This window comes from Opisthocomus hoazin, chromosome 8 (assembly GCF_030867145.1).
Source record: "Opisthocomus hoazin isolate bOpiHoa1 chromosome 8, bOpiHoa1.hap1, whole genome shotgun sequence".
In the NCBI taxonomy this organism is placed as follows: domain Eukaryota; kingdom Metazoa; phylum Chordata; class Aves; order Opisthocomiformes; family Opisthocomidae; genus Opisthocomus; species Opisthocomus hoazin.
Window position 1 is genome coordinate 3212896 of NC_134421.1, and position 16663 is coordinate 3229558.

Consider the following 16663-nt stretch of genomic DNA (forward strand, 5'->3'; position numbering starts at 1 on the left):
CTATCTTCCCCTTCGTGCTGCCAGCTGAACGTCGTAGCAGAGAATTCTCTGAGGCAGTGCAGGGTTTTTACCTGCTCGTCTTACTCCTGCAGCGGCGGGTGCTGGCCGGCATGGAGCAGGCTGGACTCGTCCAGGCCCCGCAGACAGGTCGTGTCCCCAGCTGTGAGCTTCCTGGCCACAGGGGACACGAAGTGGCCAGTCCTTTGCTCCTCTGCCACACAAGGTAAGGAGAGATTGCTCCCCTGCCATGCTGGACACTTCAGGGCAGTCTCTGCATCATTCTCATGCTTGTTTCTGCTCTTGCCTTTTCAAATTTTTTCTTTTTCTTTATTCATTTTTTCATTATTAAATGGCGGCAAGAAAGTCCAAGGTGACTTTCTCAGGTGAAGGTCATCGCTTTCCATTGCAAGACCAACATTTCCTAATTTGCTCTTCATAAAAAAAAGAAAGAACTCAAAAAACCCCAAAACATATCAAGCCCAACATAGCAGATAACCACTGACATTACTTGCAATGCCTCTGAAGGAGCATCAAATCCAGCTCTACGTGGATGACGATATTATTTCCCCCCCCCTTCATGCATAGCACAGCCATGTCTTTTGCACAGTCCTTGTGACTCCCATCGAGATGGGGAAATTTACCCCTGTGAAGGCCATGGTCCCGCTGAGGACGTTGCTGCAGCTCCGGGTTTGAGCTAAACTCTTCGCTCCGGGGCGCAGCTTGGGCGAGGCAGTGGCTGGTGGCAGCAGTCCGTCACGCCGCACCGGCCGAGCTGCGAGGCTGGGAGCCAGCGGGGATGCCTGCCCGCGCCGTAGTGCCAGTGCCTGGACACCACGCTGGGCTGTAATGAAAGAGAACGGGATGTATCAGGCAAATGAGGTTTTTTTTAGCTGGAAATGCCCTCTGTGCTCATTTTTAGGCACGTCTGTCCCAGCAATGTTCTTTCTGAAGTCAGTGGAGGATTTTTTTCCATTAGCCTCCGTGGAGAGAGCTACTGGAGAGAGTCCAGCAGAGGGCTACAAGGATGGTGAGGGGAGTGGAGCATCTCCCTCACGAGGAGAGATTGAGGGAGCTGGGCTTGTTCAGCCTGAAGAAGAGAAAGCTGCGAGGGGACCTTATAAATGCCTACAAATATCTGAAGGGTGGGTGTCAGGAGGATGGGGCCAAGCTCTTTTCAGTGGTGCCCAGTGACAGGACAAGGGGCAATGGGCACAAACTGAAGCAGAGGAAGTTCCAGCTGAACATGAGGAAGAACTTCTTCCCTCTGAGGGTGACGGAGCACTGGAACAGGCTGCCCAGGGAGGTTGTGGAGTCTCCTTCTCTGGAGATATTCAAGACCCGCCTGGACAAGATCCTGTGCAGCCTGCTGTAGGTGACCCTGCTTCAGCAGGAGGGTTGGACTAGATGACCCACAGAGGTCCCTTCCAACCCCTACTATTCTGTGATTCTGTGATTCTGTGATTCTGTGAGAGGGATTGCCCTTAGCAAGGAACAAGGCAGGCAGAGGAGGTCAATGAATGTTATGCCTGGGTTGTGCATACAAAAAACTGGAGAAATCTATGCAAAACAGCGGATTCTGTCCAAACTCAGGAATAATGAGTTGGTTTCATTGCTCAGCAGAACTAATGAAACCTGCTTTTCTGTTCATAATATCCTTTGTCCACTGACCTCTCGTGATGGGTCCCTTATGGCAGCGTTTGCTGCCTCTCTAGTGCCCCACACCAGCCCATCCCACGTCTCCAGGCTGCCCTCCTTGGAGTTGCCTGCCTCCTCCCTGGCCCCATGCACGCTGGCTGGTGCGTGGGGCACAGCGGGGCACTCCCGGGGTCACCCCGCTGCCCTTCCTTGGGATAAGAACTAACAGCAGCCTCTTCCCTCTCCCCATTCCCTACTTCTCACGGAACTGGACGTCTCTGAGGGCTGTTCTCCTTTTTCAAGTATGGGTGAAACTCGCCAGCGAGCTCCAAAGGTAACTGGGGTCGGGAACAGACAGATGGGTCTGGGCTAAAAATCTCTACGTTCCTTCAGGCAGGGCGAGACAATAATGTAACAAAACTGTGTAAACTACCAGAATCATTAAATTGGCATCCCAGCATGCCAGCTTGCGCTACATAAGAAAGGGAAAATGCTTCTTAATTTAATCAGCACATTTAAAATGGGGAGAAATAGGCCTTTAATCTTTTTAACGCGGTAGTTTTGTTGGGGAGGACGGAGACAGGGATGCCTTTAAGCCACTTGTCTGTCTTTCCCAACCTCGAAGCCATCGGGGGCTCGGGGAGCTGCCTGCGGTCTGCTCGGAGGCTGCCATGAGGGGAGCGGGACGTGGCCCGGCATCGAACCTCACGCTGCTGCGGTTCACAGAATCACAGAATGGTCGGGGTTGGAAGGGACCTCTGTGGGTCATCTGGTCCAACCCCCCTGCCGAAGCAGGGTCACCTAGAGCAGGCTGCACAGGACCTTGTCCAGGTGGGTCTGGAATATCTCCAGAGGAGGAGACTCCACAGCCTCCCTGGGCAGCCTGTTCCAGGGCTCCGTCACCCTCAGAGGGAAGAAGTTCTTCCTCGTGTTCAGCTGGAGCTTCCTCTGCTCCAGTTTGTGCCCAGGTTGCTGGGGCCGGGTCTGGATGGTCTGTGGGAACTGAGGAAGAGCTCTGCTGGCTCTCTGCTCCCCAGGGAAGCTTCTCAGGTGCCAGGATGAGCTTTAAACAAGAGTGCTAAAATGGCTCAGAGGCTGCACCATTGCATTATTCCAAAAAGGCACAAATGCCCTGCTTGCCTTAGAGGCAACGTGAGGCAGCCCCAGCCACTGACGTGAGAGCAGCAGTGGTGGGTGAAGCATGATCTGCAGCCAGCAGCAGGGTCTGACCCCACTTGTCCCTGGGATGAGGAGCCAGCCGAGGTTCAAGTGGGCATCAGGAGTCAGTGAGGGCATTGTGATAGCTGACCCAAGTCCTCCTGCTTGGGTAACGCAAAAATCAAGGTGCTGCTTGGCAAAGCGACCATGCGGTAGGCTGCAGGCAGTGCCAGCAGCTCAGGAGTTCTTCACTTGTTCTTTTCAGGGCTGGAGGGGCTGCCACAGGCCTCCCAGAACCACGGCCACGGGCTGAGAAATGTGTTCTGGACTTACACAGACATTCTATTCATCTAATGGTTTTCAAAACATGGCCGTGCGTGCCTTGCCTCCTCTGCGTAGCTGGATAGGGTTGTGGTGTGGTGCCAGCCTCACCTGCCACGTTATCAGGAGTGATGTGTGTTGCCCAGGGCTGCTGGCAGAGGAGGGAGGTTGGGCAACAGCTACAGGTCAGACCCGGACATCAAGAACCCAGATCTCACGCAGGAGGATGGAAAAGGGGGCTGGAGGTGGAGGCCACCCAGGAGAACTGATTCGTTTCATTCTCGTGTCCTCTGCGAGCACTGGTTTCTCCTGTAACCAAGAAACCACCTGTCTTCAGGGGAAGGGAGATGAAAGGCTGGTGGCCGCGGTGGCTGCCTCCTGGGCAGCCCGCGGGGAGGGCTGTGAAACACAAGCCCCTCTGTCCACCTGACCCAGCCGGGCAGGACACTGATGCTCCAGCCCAGAGCAGGTTCCACGTGGGGCCAGCACCCCACCAGCATCCTCAGGCCTCCATGGGGGGGCTTGTCCCAGCCCCTCCGGCTTTCACTGATGTGGGAAGCTCAAGCAGATGCCGCTGCTGCAGCATATCGGCCGAGAGTCTGCTGTGCCCCGATCCACTGGTCACAGCTCCAAACAAGATGCAAGAGCCTTGAGGCTACTTGGCTGTCATTAAAATGGTGTGGATGGAAGGAGAAGTCTAATTGACTGAACAACAGCCTGTGCTGTGTAATTAAACTAATTGTGGTTCTACCTGCGTGGGTCAGAAGTGATTTGGATGGCTGTTAGAGCACTGACAAAAGAAGAGGTGGGGAGGTGTGAAAGTATTTCTTACACGCGTTTCCGCAGGTAATTTTGCTGTTTCATTTCAGGCAATTTTACGCCCTTGAAATTTTTGGTTTCTGTCAAATTTGAGGAGACTGTTAATATTTCACACTGAAGCAGGGGAAAGCAAAAAGGTCACTGTTGTTAGCAGTTTCAGGTGGCAGCGTTTCAAGTGGAGGTAATACTTTTTCAGGGCTAATTTCTAACTTGAAGTGAAATTCCTCAAAAAAAAAGGAGGGGAAGGACTGTTTTGCAGAATGCATTTCAGCCTGGCGTTGCGCCCGCTGGGGACCACACAATTGTTTTTATTGGCTTGAGCAGGAGAAGACCAGCCCTTCTGCACGACTCGGTGAAACTCAGGTCACTACTGCACTGCCAGGGATTTATGACCCTATCTTTTAGTGCTTGTTTTGAAAGTCTTGGCTTCAGAATATGATGTGTTTAGAAGAAGCCGAATGAGAAACCTCCTACGGTGTCATGTTCAAACTCTTTGACCTTGTTTTCAAGTCCTCGCAAAGCAGAGCCCATCTCCAGCTTGTAGCTCAGCTCCTATTGATTATCATTTTGAGTCCTTCGGGCGTTTTGCCGTGCCCAAAGCGCCGTGTGCTTTTCAGAACAAATAATGTGACATGACAGAGAGCTGCTGAACTGACTCTGCTCTCCCTAGGCTGTCAGCACAGGGCAGAGCCCCACGCTCACGCTGGAGGAGACCCGTGCGGATGAGCGGAGGGGCTGGTGCATTTTGTCCCAGTAGGAGCACTTGTCCAGCGTGTGAGGTGATGTCTAAACATAGGAGTCAAACACTCAGCCTGGAGCAACCGATGCCTGTGTTTTTCCTGGTCAGAGCTACGCGTCCGAGGAAGGACATGGCGCGGCCAGGCTGCGGGACATGTGTGAGCCCTTCTGCCCTGATCATCCATCGCTGTAGGAGACAAGACAGTGGGTGGGATTAACCTTCAATGGGTTCTCTTGACTTCTTCTGTTTCTTGACTGTGGAGAAACCTCTATAAATCTAGTTTATTCTTTCTGAGCTGGAGATGGAGGACCTCACTTCTCTGGTGAGAAGAAACTGCCAATGTGGTCCTTTATCACTGCTGCTCCTCTATCATCCTACCCCAAGTTTATGAAATCTGAGGTGTGATCATCTAGCTGCAGTATGACTCCAGAACTGTGGCAGTAAGAACAGGGGAAAGAGCACAGGGAGAGCAGTGTATATTCGTACTTTTTTAAGATAGCAGCTTACATACTGTTTTTTGTCTCAGAAAAAAAGTGAATCAAAATGGCTTCTGCTGAGCCTAATTTGATATGTCTCCAGGCATAGCTAATTATCCTGACTTAGCCCAGCTCTGAATTCTTCCCAGGGGTTTTGGTGCTATTTCTTCTGTTTTGATTTATAAATTCTCTTTATTTTACTTTCCTCCTACACGTTCTGTACCATCTTTCTACTCCCTGCCTTACTGAGGTGCCAGGAGCTGGTATAGCAGTGCTATCACAAGGTGTAGGACAGAAAGCGGATTTGTTAATCAAAGCCTTTGCTTTAGGCGTCCAGCAATACTTTCTCCTGGCGTCTGCCTCATGGGCTATTTGAAACAGCCTCTTCTCCCCAGGAGGCTTTTTTTGTGCTGCCGCTTGGTTCTGGGCTTACCTGCAACCATCCCTGGGCTAGAGGAGTTGTGAGACTCGGGGCTGGCTCCATACCTCAGAGGACTTTGGTTACAGCCGTCATCCCGCAGCAAGGAGTTTTCTGGCTTCTCCACTGATGTACCAGAAAGAATCCTGGAACTTTTCAGGTTCAGCCTTTCCTTTCACAGTTGACACCATTTTTCTAACCTCAGTGACAAATTCTGTGGGGGAAGGAATCCATCTGTTGTAATCATGGGGTGTCAATGGTAGCAAGCAGGATATGATGCTGCCATTGAACCTGGGCTTGGGAGACCATCTCTGTGCGGGAGGTTTTAGAAATGCTAGTCCCCCAGGCATCCCATGGGGAAAATGGGCACTGTTTGCTCAGGAGACAAGACTGCCAAGAGTAAGCAGCTCAAGCAAGGCCAGCTTTAACTTCTGAAGTGTGCCACCTTTTCATAGCATTGCTTTTTTTTTTTAACGTGTGCATCTAGGAATGTTATTGTCAGCAGACTTCTTAGGCAGACTGTAGCACTGGTCACCCTTATGGCCCCTAGTAGAGGCTTAAATTCGACTCTGTGTAAAACGGGCTGAGAAATGGGTGAGAGCCAACGCCGTGCCAGTCCCAGACTTTGTCTTCTGCGCTGGCTGAGGACAGATGCTGAGGGGAGAGGATAAAACCAGGAAAATTAGGGAGATTCTTCTTTGGAAGAGCCTCTCAACCTCCAACAACTTGCAGCTCAGGGATTTCCTGAACCACAGTGGCAGCTCCTGGCGGATTTTCCTTCCATTATTTTTCCTCTTTCTTTGCTTTTTGAAGTCATATAAACTCTTCACATCCAGCATGCTCTGGAGTGGGGAGTCTCACTCTGTAGCTGTGCATTCTGTGGAGTATCACCATTTGCTCTCTTTGAACTTACCACCTGCTGTCTTGATGTAATGCCCCGTAGTTCCTGTGTCAGAAATGGTCAATACTCATATTCTATGACACTGATATGTTTATGGGCCCCTGTCAGTCTCCTCTTCCACAGGATGATGGATCCCACTTCACTTAGCCTTTTCTCATATGGAAGATGTTCCACACTTTTGAGCGTCCTTTTGGTCTCCTCCACAGCTTTTTCTGACTTTGCAATAGCTTTGGTAGGGGGAAGCGAGAAATGCACTTAGTTTTCAAGACAAGAGTGCAACACAGGTTTAGACACTGGTGTAATAAAGTAGCATGCTCTCACTTTTTTTCTGATTTGTTTTGGTGTGCTGGTTATATACTTCTTAGGGCCTAAAATCATCGGAAATATTAATTAAATTTTTAGTCAGACTCGTCCAATTTATCCTCAGGACTTTGGAGTCCTGACTTCGTGGGATTTCAGTGGTTCACAGGCTGGCTATAGTCACTAGCGAGCATCATCTGAACACACCTGGCAATTAGGATACCCCACGCGACGCGGCGTACAAGGAAGCGCTGAGCCGATCGGCCATTTCCTTGCCAGGCATTCACAGAATCACAGAATCACAGAATAGTAGGGGTTGGAAGGGACCTCTGTGGGTCACCCAGTCCAACCCTCCCGCCGAAGCACGGTCACCTACAGCAGGCTGCACAGGACCTTGTCCAGGTGGGTCTTGAATATCTCCAGAGAAGGAGACTCCACAGCCTCCCTGGGCAGCCTGGGCCAGGGCTCCGTCACCCTCAGAGGGAAGAAGTTCTTCCTCATGTTCAGCTGGAACTTCCTGTGCCTCAGTTTGTGCCCATTGCCCCTTGTCCTGTCACTGGGCACCACTGAAAACAGCTTGGCCCCATCCTCCTGACACCCACCCTTCAGATATTTGTAAGCATTTATAAGGTCCCCTCGCAGCCTTCTCTTCTTCAGGCTGAACAAGCCCAGTTCCCTCAACCTCTCCTCATAGGGGAGATGCTCCAGTCCCCTCATCATCCTCGTAGCCCTCCGCTGGACTCTCTCCAGTAGCTCTTCATCTTTCTTGAACTGGGGAGCCCAGCACTGGACAGGTGCACAGCTGTGATCACGGCCGTGTCGCTGCCATGACAGGGTGTTAGGGCACGGGATTGCAACGCGGGCCATGTCCGTAGCGGAGGTGCCATTGCGAAGCCACGCTGTCACAGCCACGCACGGCTGGCTGGGCCACACGATCGTTCAGATGGCTCTGGGGCTAGTGCACTCGGTTTTGGGCCCCAGACCTGGGGGATACGGCACCTCCGTTCTGCCCTTCTCCACCGTACGCTAGATGTATTTCTCTGCCTGGACCGCTCTGTGGTGGGTCAGCCACAGGTTGTGACTTACCTGCATGCATACTGGTCCCGGAGCTTTTCTTGCAGAGCAGTTGTTGGGATGAAGAAGAGATGAGAGTTGAGGGGTTTGCTATGTGCTGGTAACAATCAAGTCTGAGCCTGTTGTTAGCAGTCTGTGCGGCCATGACTCCTCAGAAGGGTGGCTGTGGAGCAAGGCAAGATTTTGCTCCTTGTTCTCTCTGGGCGAAGCAGGGAGGCATGGATAGGCTGCCCTGATGTGCACCAGTCTATCCAGTGAGTCTACCTCAGACCCAGCAAGGCCCTCCCCTAAGCCCACTACACTAACACAGGATACCTTCTCTCTCTGCTTTCTCATCAGGAGCTTTTCCCAGTGCTTCCCATCTCATCTGTGCTCAGCCAGCGTGGAGGTTGCCCTTCCTGCTTCTCCAGCCCCTGAGCAAGAGCGGCCGTACGTCTCGGTGGCGATGGGCAAGATGGACAACACCTCCGTGGATCTGAACTCTCCCTCCGAGGTGAAGCAGGCAGCCCTCGAGGAGTCGGAGCCCATCGCCCTTGAAGCTGTGAGCACCAAGAAGAAGAAGAAGAAGGAGATCCCAGACAGAGGCTCCTGGAAGGGGAGATTCGACTTCTTGCTGTCCTGTGTGGGCTATGCTATCGGGCTGGGCAACGTCTGGCGCTTCCCGTATCTCTGCGGCAAAAATGGAGGAGGTGAGAGAAACACTCCACGCTTGCACTCATCCCTGAGCAGCCTTCTTCCCTGAAGGGTCTTTGGTTTGGTGTGGGTCTGGGCAAGCAGCTGCTCCCCTGGCTGAGAGCTCTCCCTCATTAAGTGCGTTATTAAGCTGTCAGGAGATTAGTTCTCACGGTCTGTGGGCTTTACGAGCAAGTGAGGTTGGGAAGAAGCAGACCAAAGAAATATGAGAAGTTTCAGTTTTGTCAAACTTCTGCAGGGCTACAGCAAAGAGCACCTGGGACCTCATTTATTCCCAAGGAGGGCTCTGCACGTGGGCTCCCAGCTGGATGCTGGGGCATTGCCGGGGGAATCGGTTTGTATCTGCTAATGGTGGGCTTCTTCTCAGTCTAGTGTACTCTCAAGGGGTAACTGTTTTGCATCGGACTTTAGGTCACAGGTCTGAGGAAGGAAATGAGCTCTGACTTACTACAGTGCTGTGAGCAGGGTCATGGTTATCACCTCCATCCTAATGTCTGGAAAACAGAGGCCACGAGGGAAGGTGGCAGCAGGCGAAGGACTTACAGTAACTGCGATGCAGCTGGTAGCAGGGTCCTTCTCTGCCGACAGCCAGCACCAGCCTTTTTTATTCTTTTTATTCTCGCCCTGCTGCATTCTTTCCTTACCAGTCCTCAGCTGAGACTTTACCAAACCGTTGCAAGGCTAGAGAAAGGCAGGCAAATGGGGAAACAGCGCTGGGCTAGAAATCAAGAAATCTGGGAGATCAGCTCCCTGCCCAGTTACAGGCTTTCTGCATGTCTTGGATCAAGTCAGAAAATACGCTCCTGTGCCTCCGCTCCCCTCTAAAATGATGCTATTTGTTTAGCCTTGGCAGGGAGATGTTTTTGCAGGGTGGATTATGGGCTGCTTTGGTGTCAGTAGAGCAGAGGCTCTTTCCTCTTCTCCCCCATGCCCAGCTCTCCCAGTGTTTGTACCTGTTCCTGAAATAACCTTCCCTCCCTGCTGAAGTGCTGCTCACCTCCTCGAACCATTTCTCAGGCTTCTCACGCAAGTCCAGACCCCTTCACCTCACCTTTAAGACTGTATATATAATTTTAGTGTCCCTTACTACTCTTCCCGTATTGCTCTTTGCTTCCCTCTTAGCTCTTCACTGCCCAGAGTCCTTGTCCCCAGTGCCACACTCATTCATGCTGCTCTGAGGTCCTCTTCTCATGCTCGTTTTCCAAGTCTGTTTTCTTTTCCTTTTGCTTTGAATTCTCTTTCTGAAAACCTGCTTTGCCTTTGGTTCTCACCACTTCTCCTGAATATTTCCAGCTTGCTTCTGTCCATGTCATAGGTGGTGTAGGATGCTCTTCTCCTCCCGCCCTGGGAAAGCAGAGCGGGTTCTAGCTACCTGCGGTGGTCTGTCCACTTAGCTCCATGGCATTTAGGGGGATCTTGACCCTTTCTCTGAAGCACATGGGGCAAGTCCCAGTGAGAGACCAGACAATTATCCATTTTAACAAGAAGATCTCTAATCCAGTATGTCATTTTGTGCAGAGGTGTGAGTATGCACCTGAGCCAGGTGGGGTTTATGGGAACGAGCCAGGCCTACCTAGGGGAGCCTGTGCTATCATCATCGGAGCCGTGGTGCGGGTCTGCCGTTTTGATCTAGCCACACTCTGGCACCTGAAAGTGCTAGCCCTCCTCATACAACATTAGCCCAGTGGCTAAGTCCCAGCACTGCTTTTTAGCCCAGTCTCTGCCCTGTGGTTGCCGCGCCATCTCCAACACACCGGGTCCACGCTGTCCACGGCTCTGTCTCCTCACACCTGAATGCAGGGATGACAATGTCTATAATTAGATGAGGGGTGTTTTGAAGCAAAAATTAATCCTATTTATAAAGGCAGCTGAGATCCTGGGACGGAGGGTGCTGTGGAGGTGTGGAGTGCTATTATCATAGAATCATAGAATCATAGAAGGTTTTGGGTTGGAAGGGACCCCTAGAGGTCATCTAGTCCAACCCCCCCGCAGCGAGCAGGGACACCACTAACTAGATCAGGTTGCTCAGAGCCCTGTCCAACCTGGTCTTGAATGTTTCCAGGGATGGGGCCTTCACCACCTCTCTGGGCAACCCGTTCCAGTGTTTCACCACCCTCATTGTAAAGAATTTCTTCCTTATATCCAGCCTAAACCTACCCTGTTTTTGTTTAAAACCATTACCCCTCGTCCTGTCACTGCTGTCTCTACTAAACAGATTGTCCCCATCTTTCCTACAGGCTCCCTTTAAGCACTGAAAGGCTGCAATCAGGTCTCCCCGCAGCCTTCTCTTCTCCAGGCTGAACAAGCCCAACTCTCTCAGCCTGTCCTCATAGCAGAGGTGCTCCAGCCCTCGGATCATTTTTGTAGCCCTCCTTTGGCCCCGCTCCAACAGTTCCACGTCCTTCTTGTGCTGAGGGCTCCAGAGCTGAACGCAGGACTCCATTGTTAGCACCAGCAACGGCACACGGGGCGATCTGCGCCCCAGCAGCTGCAAGGCACGCGCGGGGATCAGCCAGCTGCGAGCAAAAACGCCGGAGGGATGAAAGGTGGGAATCAGTGCCTGCCTCCCCTCCAATGCCCTGCCTCGCCCGCCGGTTCGTGCCGTTCGTGGCAACCCGCATCGCTCGTTCCTCTCACCCCTACCCGCTCTGGCTGCTCGCAATAACAAGCAGCAAGCGGAGGCTGCTGATGCCGGAGACCGGCTGACGCGTGGAAGCATCGCTGGGAGCCACAGCGAGGAAGGGCCGCACGGCATCTGATTCGCGATCGGGGGGCACCGTCTTGGCTCTGCCCCGACGGAGGTGCCTCCGGAGCGGAGCGGAGCAGACCGTGGGTGGGAGTCTAATTTTGGCGTCCTGCATGCGCGCCGCTCGGAGCGCGGTCGTGTGGGCTGATTCCATTACGCACAGGCAAATTGAACTGAGTGGAAATATTGTCGTCTCGCTTACCCCCGTCGCATTGTATCAGCTCACGGCTGATTTGCTCGGCATTGTAATCGGGCACATAATTAGGGGGTATTCACCCAGGGTACGGCAGCCCGGCGCAAGGCGCATCCGCGGCGGGGAGCAGGCTTTACCCGAAGTGACGCCTGGGCTCCCTGCTGGCTCTGCAGGCAGCTGAATGTGCCCGGCTGTGACTAACGCTCCAGCCTCTACGCTGATTTCTAACCTCATGCAGTCCTTCTGATGTCAACACGATTCTACCGGGCTCTAAAATGTCTCTAAATGTGGCTTGGTAGGTGCTAAAAATTGCCTGTGAGATCCTTGAGCTTGAATAACTTCAGAGAAGAACATTTCTTTAAATAAGCATCATGCATTTCTCATACAGACGCTGAGACTCCAAGCAACGGCGTGTAATAGTCTGCAATGCTCAACTATTGGTTCATGTGCAGTGTTTGCCATTTTAAGGATTAATTATTATTCCTTGCTGTACAGCATGAGGAGCGGGAAACCGCAGGCGGGTTTGGGGCTGCACGGTGAGTGCCAGCCCCTGCGTGATTCTTCCCTGCCTCCAAGGGCTGGTACCCTGAGCAGGCAGGACAGGACCAGCGCCATCACCCCTTTGACCCGTGGACTTTGGAGACAGGTTTGGACTCTCCCAAGGTCATAGACAATCTCCTGTAGCAGGTCCAGGGAACTGAACCAGACCTTTCAGCAGCCCACCCAGGGCCAGAGGTTAAAGACTATCTCTTTCTCTCTGTGCCAAGGATTTAGGCACAGGTATGCAAATTTTACCTACAAGTTTCCAAACTGATTTCACCTCTGGCTGTACAGCACCCGGGGATGACGTCTGTGTCTGCCTGGGGACCTGACCCTCCAGAGCAGCAGTGTCATTGCCAACAGACCTCACTTCACGGCTGTGGTCTGGTCTGTAGCTTCTCCCCTGTGCTAGAGGACCTTTGTCAAGCCAGGATAAATGACCTGGGTCCAAAAGTTTGTCTGTTTTTTGTTTTTCTCAGTAGGCTAACAAAATGTTTCACCAGCAAACCTTCCTGGCCTGCTGTAGGTGAAAAACGCAGGATGGTCAGGGCTGCGGCCAGCATTCATCAGCTGCTCGCCGAGAAGCGAGCCAGGCGCTGCGACTGCTGACGAGCTCCATCTCCAAACTCTTCAGTGAAGAAGAACGGGCTGGACCCATCCCAGCCTCGCAGGCTGCGGCGGCGGTGAGAGGGCAGGGGACGATGCCCAGAGCTGTTGGCTCCTCCGCGCCAGGCTGCTGGTGAAGCCGAGAGCCTGCGCTTCCGTGCCAACTTGCGATTTAGGCTCACGGTCATCGAGCTGCTGGCCTGGAGCGCGTTTTCTCCCCACCACCCGCTGCCAGCCCCGCTTGCAGGCTGCCCGCCGCGGTCGGACGTGCCGGTTGCCGGCGTCTGCCGCTCCCCGCCGGGCTCAGCTCCCGCTTGGCAGGCAGGCGGGCGTCCCAGCTGCGTGCCCCCCACGCCAGCAGCCTGGGCTGCTCCTTGCTGCTTCCCTGCCCTTGGAGAGCAGCTGCCGGAGCCTGGCTCTGCCGGGTGCTAGCTGGGCTGCAGGTCTCCAGAGCGGCTTGGCTCGCTGGCTCCGTGGTTGCCTTCCCATTAATAGCTGGAGAAGGCAACTCAGGCTGACAGCTCAGCCCTCCGGCTAGTGCGGAAACCACTGCTGTCCCGGACACGGCCAGCTGCTTCTGAGCAAGCCAAGTGTCTCCTCTCTCTCCCCAGCCATCATCTTCTGCAAGACTTTGTCTTCCTCAGGGATGATGGCATGCTCCAGCACGTGCAGGAGAAGCCTTGAAAATGAGCTTTGCCCCTAGTCCTAGAAGTCAGGATGACCTGAACATGTACAGCCTTCAAATCGCACAGCGAGGCTCTCCCACTGTGTTTGCTCTTCTGATAATGAGGTGCAATTAATCTCTGCTGAATGGCTGCACTACCTCATTGCTAGTGATGACACGATTGCCATGGGGTCCATAGAGAGGAATAATGTTTTCACCAGGAATGTTAAAGGTAAAACCTAGAGCAAGCATGGGGAGATGTACCAGGCTGTTACCAGAGCAAATACAACCTTAGCCATAGTTTCCTTCATGGACTGAAATAGCTAGAAACAAAGCAGCAGTGGCCAATGCCAGAAATTCCTCTGACATTTCCCCTCAAGGTGAAGAAGGGTTACGAGGATGATGAGGGGACTGGAGCATCTCTCCTAAGAGGAAAGGCTGAGGGAGCTGGGCTTGTTCAGCCTGGAGAAGAGAAGGCTGAGAGGGGACCTTATAAATGCTTCTAAATATCTGAAGGGTGGGTGTCAGGAGGACGGGGCCAAGCTCTTTTCAGTCGTGCCCAGCGACAGGACAAGGGGCAACAGGCACAAACTGAAGCAGAGGAAGTTCCAGCTGAACATGAGGAAGAACTTCTTCCCTCTGAGGGTGATGGAGCCCTGGAACAGGCTGCCCAGGGAGGCTGTGGAGTCTCCTTCTCTGGAGATATTCCAGCCCTGCCTGGACAAGGTCCTGTGCAGCCTGCTCTGGGTGACCCTGCTTCGGCAGGGGGGTTGGGCTGGGTGACCCACAGAGGTGCCTTCCAACCCCGAACATTCTGTGATTCTGTGAATTAGGAGCTGCTGCATGTAAGACAGGAAATATCAACAAGAACAAGTTACCGGTGTCAGTGTCCGGGCTTTTGTGTTCATTGTCAGGCTGGGCTCAGCATTGCCCACATATTTAACAACTCACTGAGACTGGCACCACGTAGCTAGTGATGCCAGTACGTATGATACCTATATGTTCATAATGATAGGAAGATACAAGGGGAAGTCAGTGGTGATGTCAACGGTAGACCTACCAAACACACCAACTCCAGCTGCAAACCACTGCCCCCGAGCAAGTCTGCTCCTCATCTCGTGGGTGCTGCAGAGCAAGAAACTGCAGCCGGAGGCATTTACTTCTTGGTAAAAGGGGGAGATGTCTGATAACATTGCTCCTTCTTTCAGGGGCCTTTCTCATCCCCTATTTCCTGACCCTGGTATTTGCTGGGATTCCTCTCTTCCTGCTGGAAACTGCTCTGGGCCAGTACACCTCTGTCGGCGGACTGGGAGTCTGGAGATTAGCACCCATGTTTAAAGGTACTGGACTGTAAGTTTGTGAAGGCCATGGCACACAACTACAGACAAAAACCTTTAGCGGTTTGGGAAACAAATCAGCAAACCCCTGGGGGACAGGGATGGGGTGGTGGGTGAGGGGAGGTCTTCCCTCTGTCTTTATCAAGCTGTCCTTGACCCTGACAGCCGCAGTCGCTAACATCGCTGTGCTCTGTTCGAGCAGTCTGGCGTGGTGACAAGGCACTTTCCGAGGAGCAGGGACCTCGACGGGGGTGCTCTGGTTGCAGAAGACCTGCCCCAAGCGTCCCTGTGTAGACTTTAATTGCATGGGAAAGCTGTAGATAGGAGATTTGAACCTGTTGCTGTTGCTACTGCATTCTGGAAACCAGTGGTGATTTAGAAACGCTTTGGATGTGGGAAAGAGCAATTCTGCCAGGGGAGTGACAGGATCCTGTTCTCATGGAGCTCTGTCCCTGTACCGTGCTGAAAGGCAGCACCGCTCACCCAGCGGAAACGGGAGGGTGCGAGGTGCGAGGGAGTGAGCCTCCCTTGCTGACCAGCTCACGGTGCAACTGCGGCACGCGCTGCGTTGATGAGCTGATTCGCTTTTTCTGGCTCTGCCACGAAACTGGCTGTGGTGCCTGTGAGCTCAGCTGGCTGCTGGAGACCTGGACTGACGCCGCTCTCCGTCTTTCTCTGCAGGAGTGGGACTGGCAGCTGTGGTTCTCTCCTTCTGGCTGAACATCTACTACATTGTCATCATTGCCTGGGCTCTCTACTACCTCTTCAACTCTTTCACCGTGGTGAGTCACAGACATGTCTACAGCGTGGCATTGGCTGTGTTCTGGATCCTCACTCCTTGCTTTATGGGGGGCGAGTCGTTTATGCCACAAAACACTTACTAACTGCTTGCAATTTGTGCAAAGAGCCTTTGTCAGCGCCCTGCTGGACCCTTCCCAAAGAGGCTCATCAGCCCTGGAGGCAGTCACATAGTGTTGATGGGTACTGATGCTTGTCCTCTGGAGAGGGTGGTCCTCTGGAGGGGCTGGTCCCATCCCCTCTCTGGGAACTGTTCCTCACTCACATCAGTCTTTAAAACCCACCCTGTGTCTCCGTTGTATTTCTAGAGCTTTGTGAATCTCAGAGCTGCACATTTCCACCACTGGGTTTGTCACAACATGTTCATATCACCCAGGACTTAGTCCTGACCTTAATTAGTCCTCATTTACGCTTCTCTTGATAAAAGAAATCCCGGGGTTTTTTTCTGCTGGGAAAATGATTCAGAAAGCATTTAGACATCTGCTTATGACTGTCCTCTTAGTATGTGCTTTGGTGCTGTGGTTTATAGTGTATTCCTCTCCCACAGCAGGGTCTTCTACCACACAAGGTTAGAATCACGCCCCACATTACCTTCTTGGTAGCTGAATGATTTATTTCAGCCCAGCAGCTGGGAAGAGCTCCCTTGAGTCTTTGAGCAACCGGCAGCCTTAAAGACATCAGCCCCATGGTTCAAATGAGATCTGTTTTCTTTTCATTTAGCTATAACCCTGAAATGCTGTTACGAATGCTGTACATCCAGTTTCACTTTTTGATTTGATCAAAAATTTTAAGTGTCTATCAAGACTTTTGCTAAAATATTCTGTTTGGCATTCCCAGCTGTGCTACTACTGCCAGTACCCACTGTAGGCTCCTGGGTCCAGAATAAAATTGTTGGTTATGGATGATAAGGTGCACCCTTGGGGGATTCCCAAATGGAGAAAAGGAACCCATCCCAGATACACCCTGGGCAGGATGTGTCTTAGGATGAGGCTTTGGTACATTCAGGTGTCACAGACCTGACTGGTGACAGTGCTCCTATCTACACAGGCAGCTCCAGGCATTTGGCTCAAGGCCTTTTCTTTTACCAGAGATACTTCAAGATTCCCCAGAGGAGCCAAGGTGCAAATCACAAAGCTAGGCTGATGCCTTCCCCTGTACCTGGTAAATGTGACTAGGAATGTGCCCGTTGCCCCTTGCCCTGTCGCTGGGCACCACTGGAAAGAGTCTGGCCCCATCCTCCTGACA

The 16663-nt window shown here is 52.6% G+C and overlaps 1 protein-coding gene across 4 annotated transcripts in view; it reads left to right on the forward strand.

Moving 5' to 3' along the window:
- The window catches only part of LOC104330263 (sodium- and chloride-dependent GABA transporter 1), a 51907-nt gene that overhangs the window by 12098 nt on the left and 23146 nt on the right, over positions 1 to 16663 (forward strand). For all 4 annotated transcript variants that reach the window (XM_075429599.1, XM_075429600.1, XM_075429601.1 and 1 more), the window contains 3 exons: positions 8181 to 8530; positions 14492 to 14623; positions 15302 to 15402. In XM_075429599.1, coding sequence (XP_075285714.1) covers positions 8287 to 8530; positions 14492 to 14623; positions 15302 to 15402 — 477 coding nt within the window. In that variant the 5' untranslated portion in view covers positions 8181 to 8286. The remainder of the gene's footprint in view (positions 1 to 8180; positions 8531 to 14491; positions 14624 to 15301; positions 15403 to 16663) is intronic.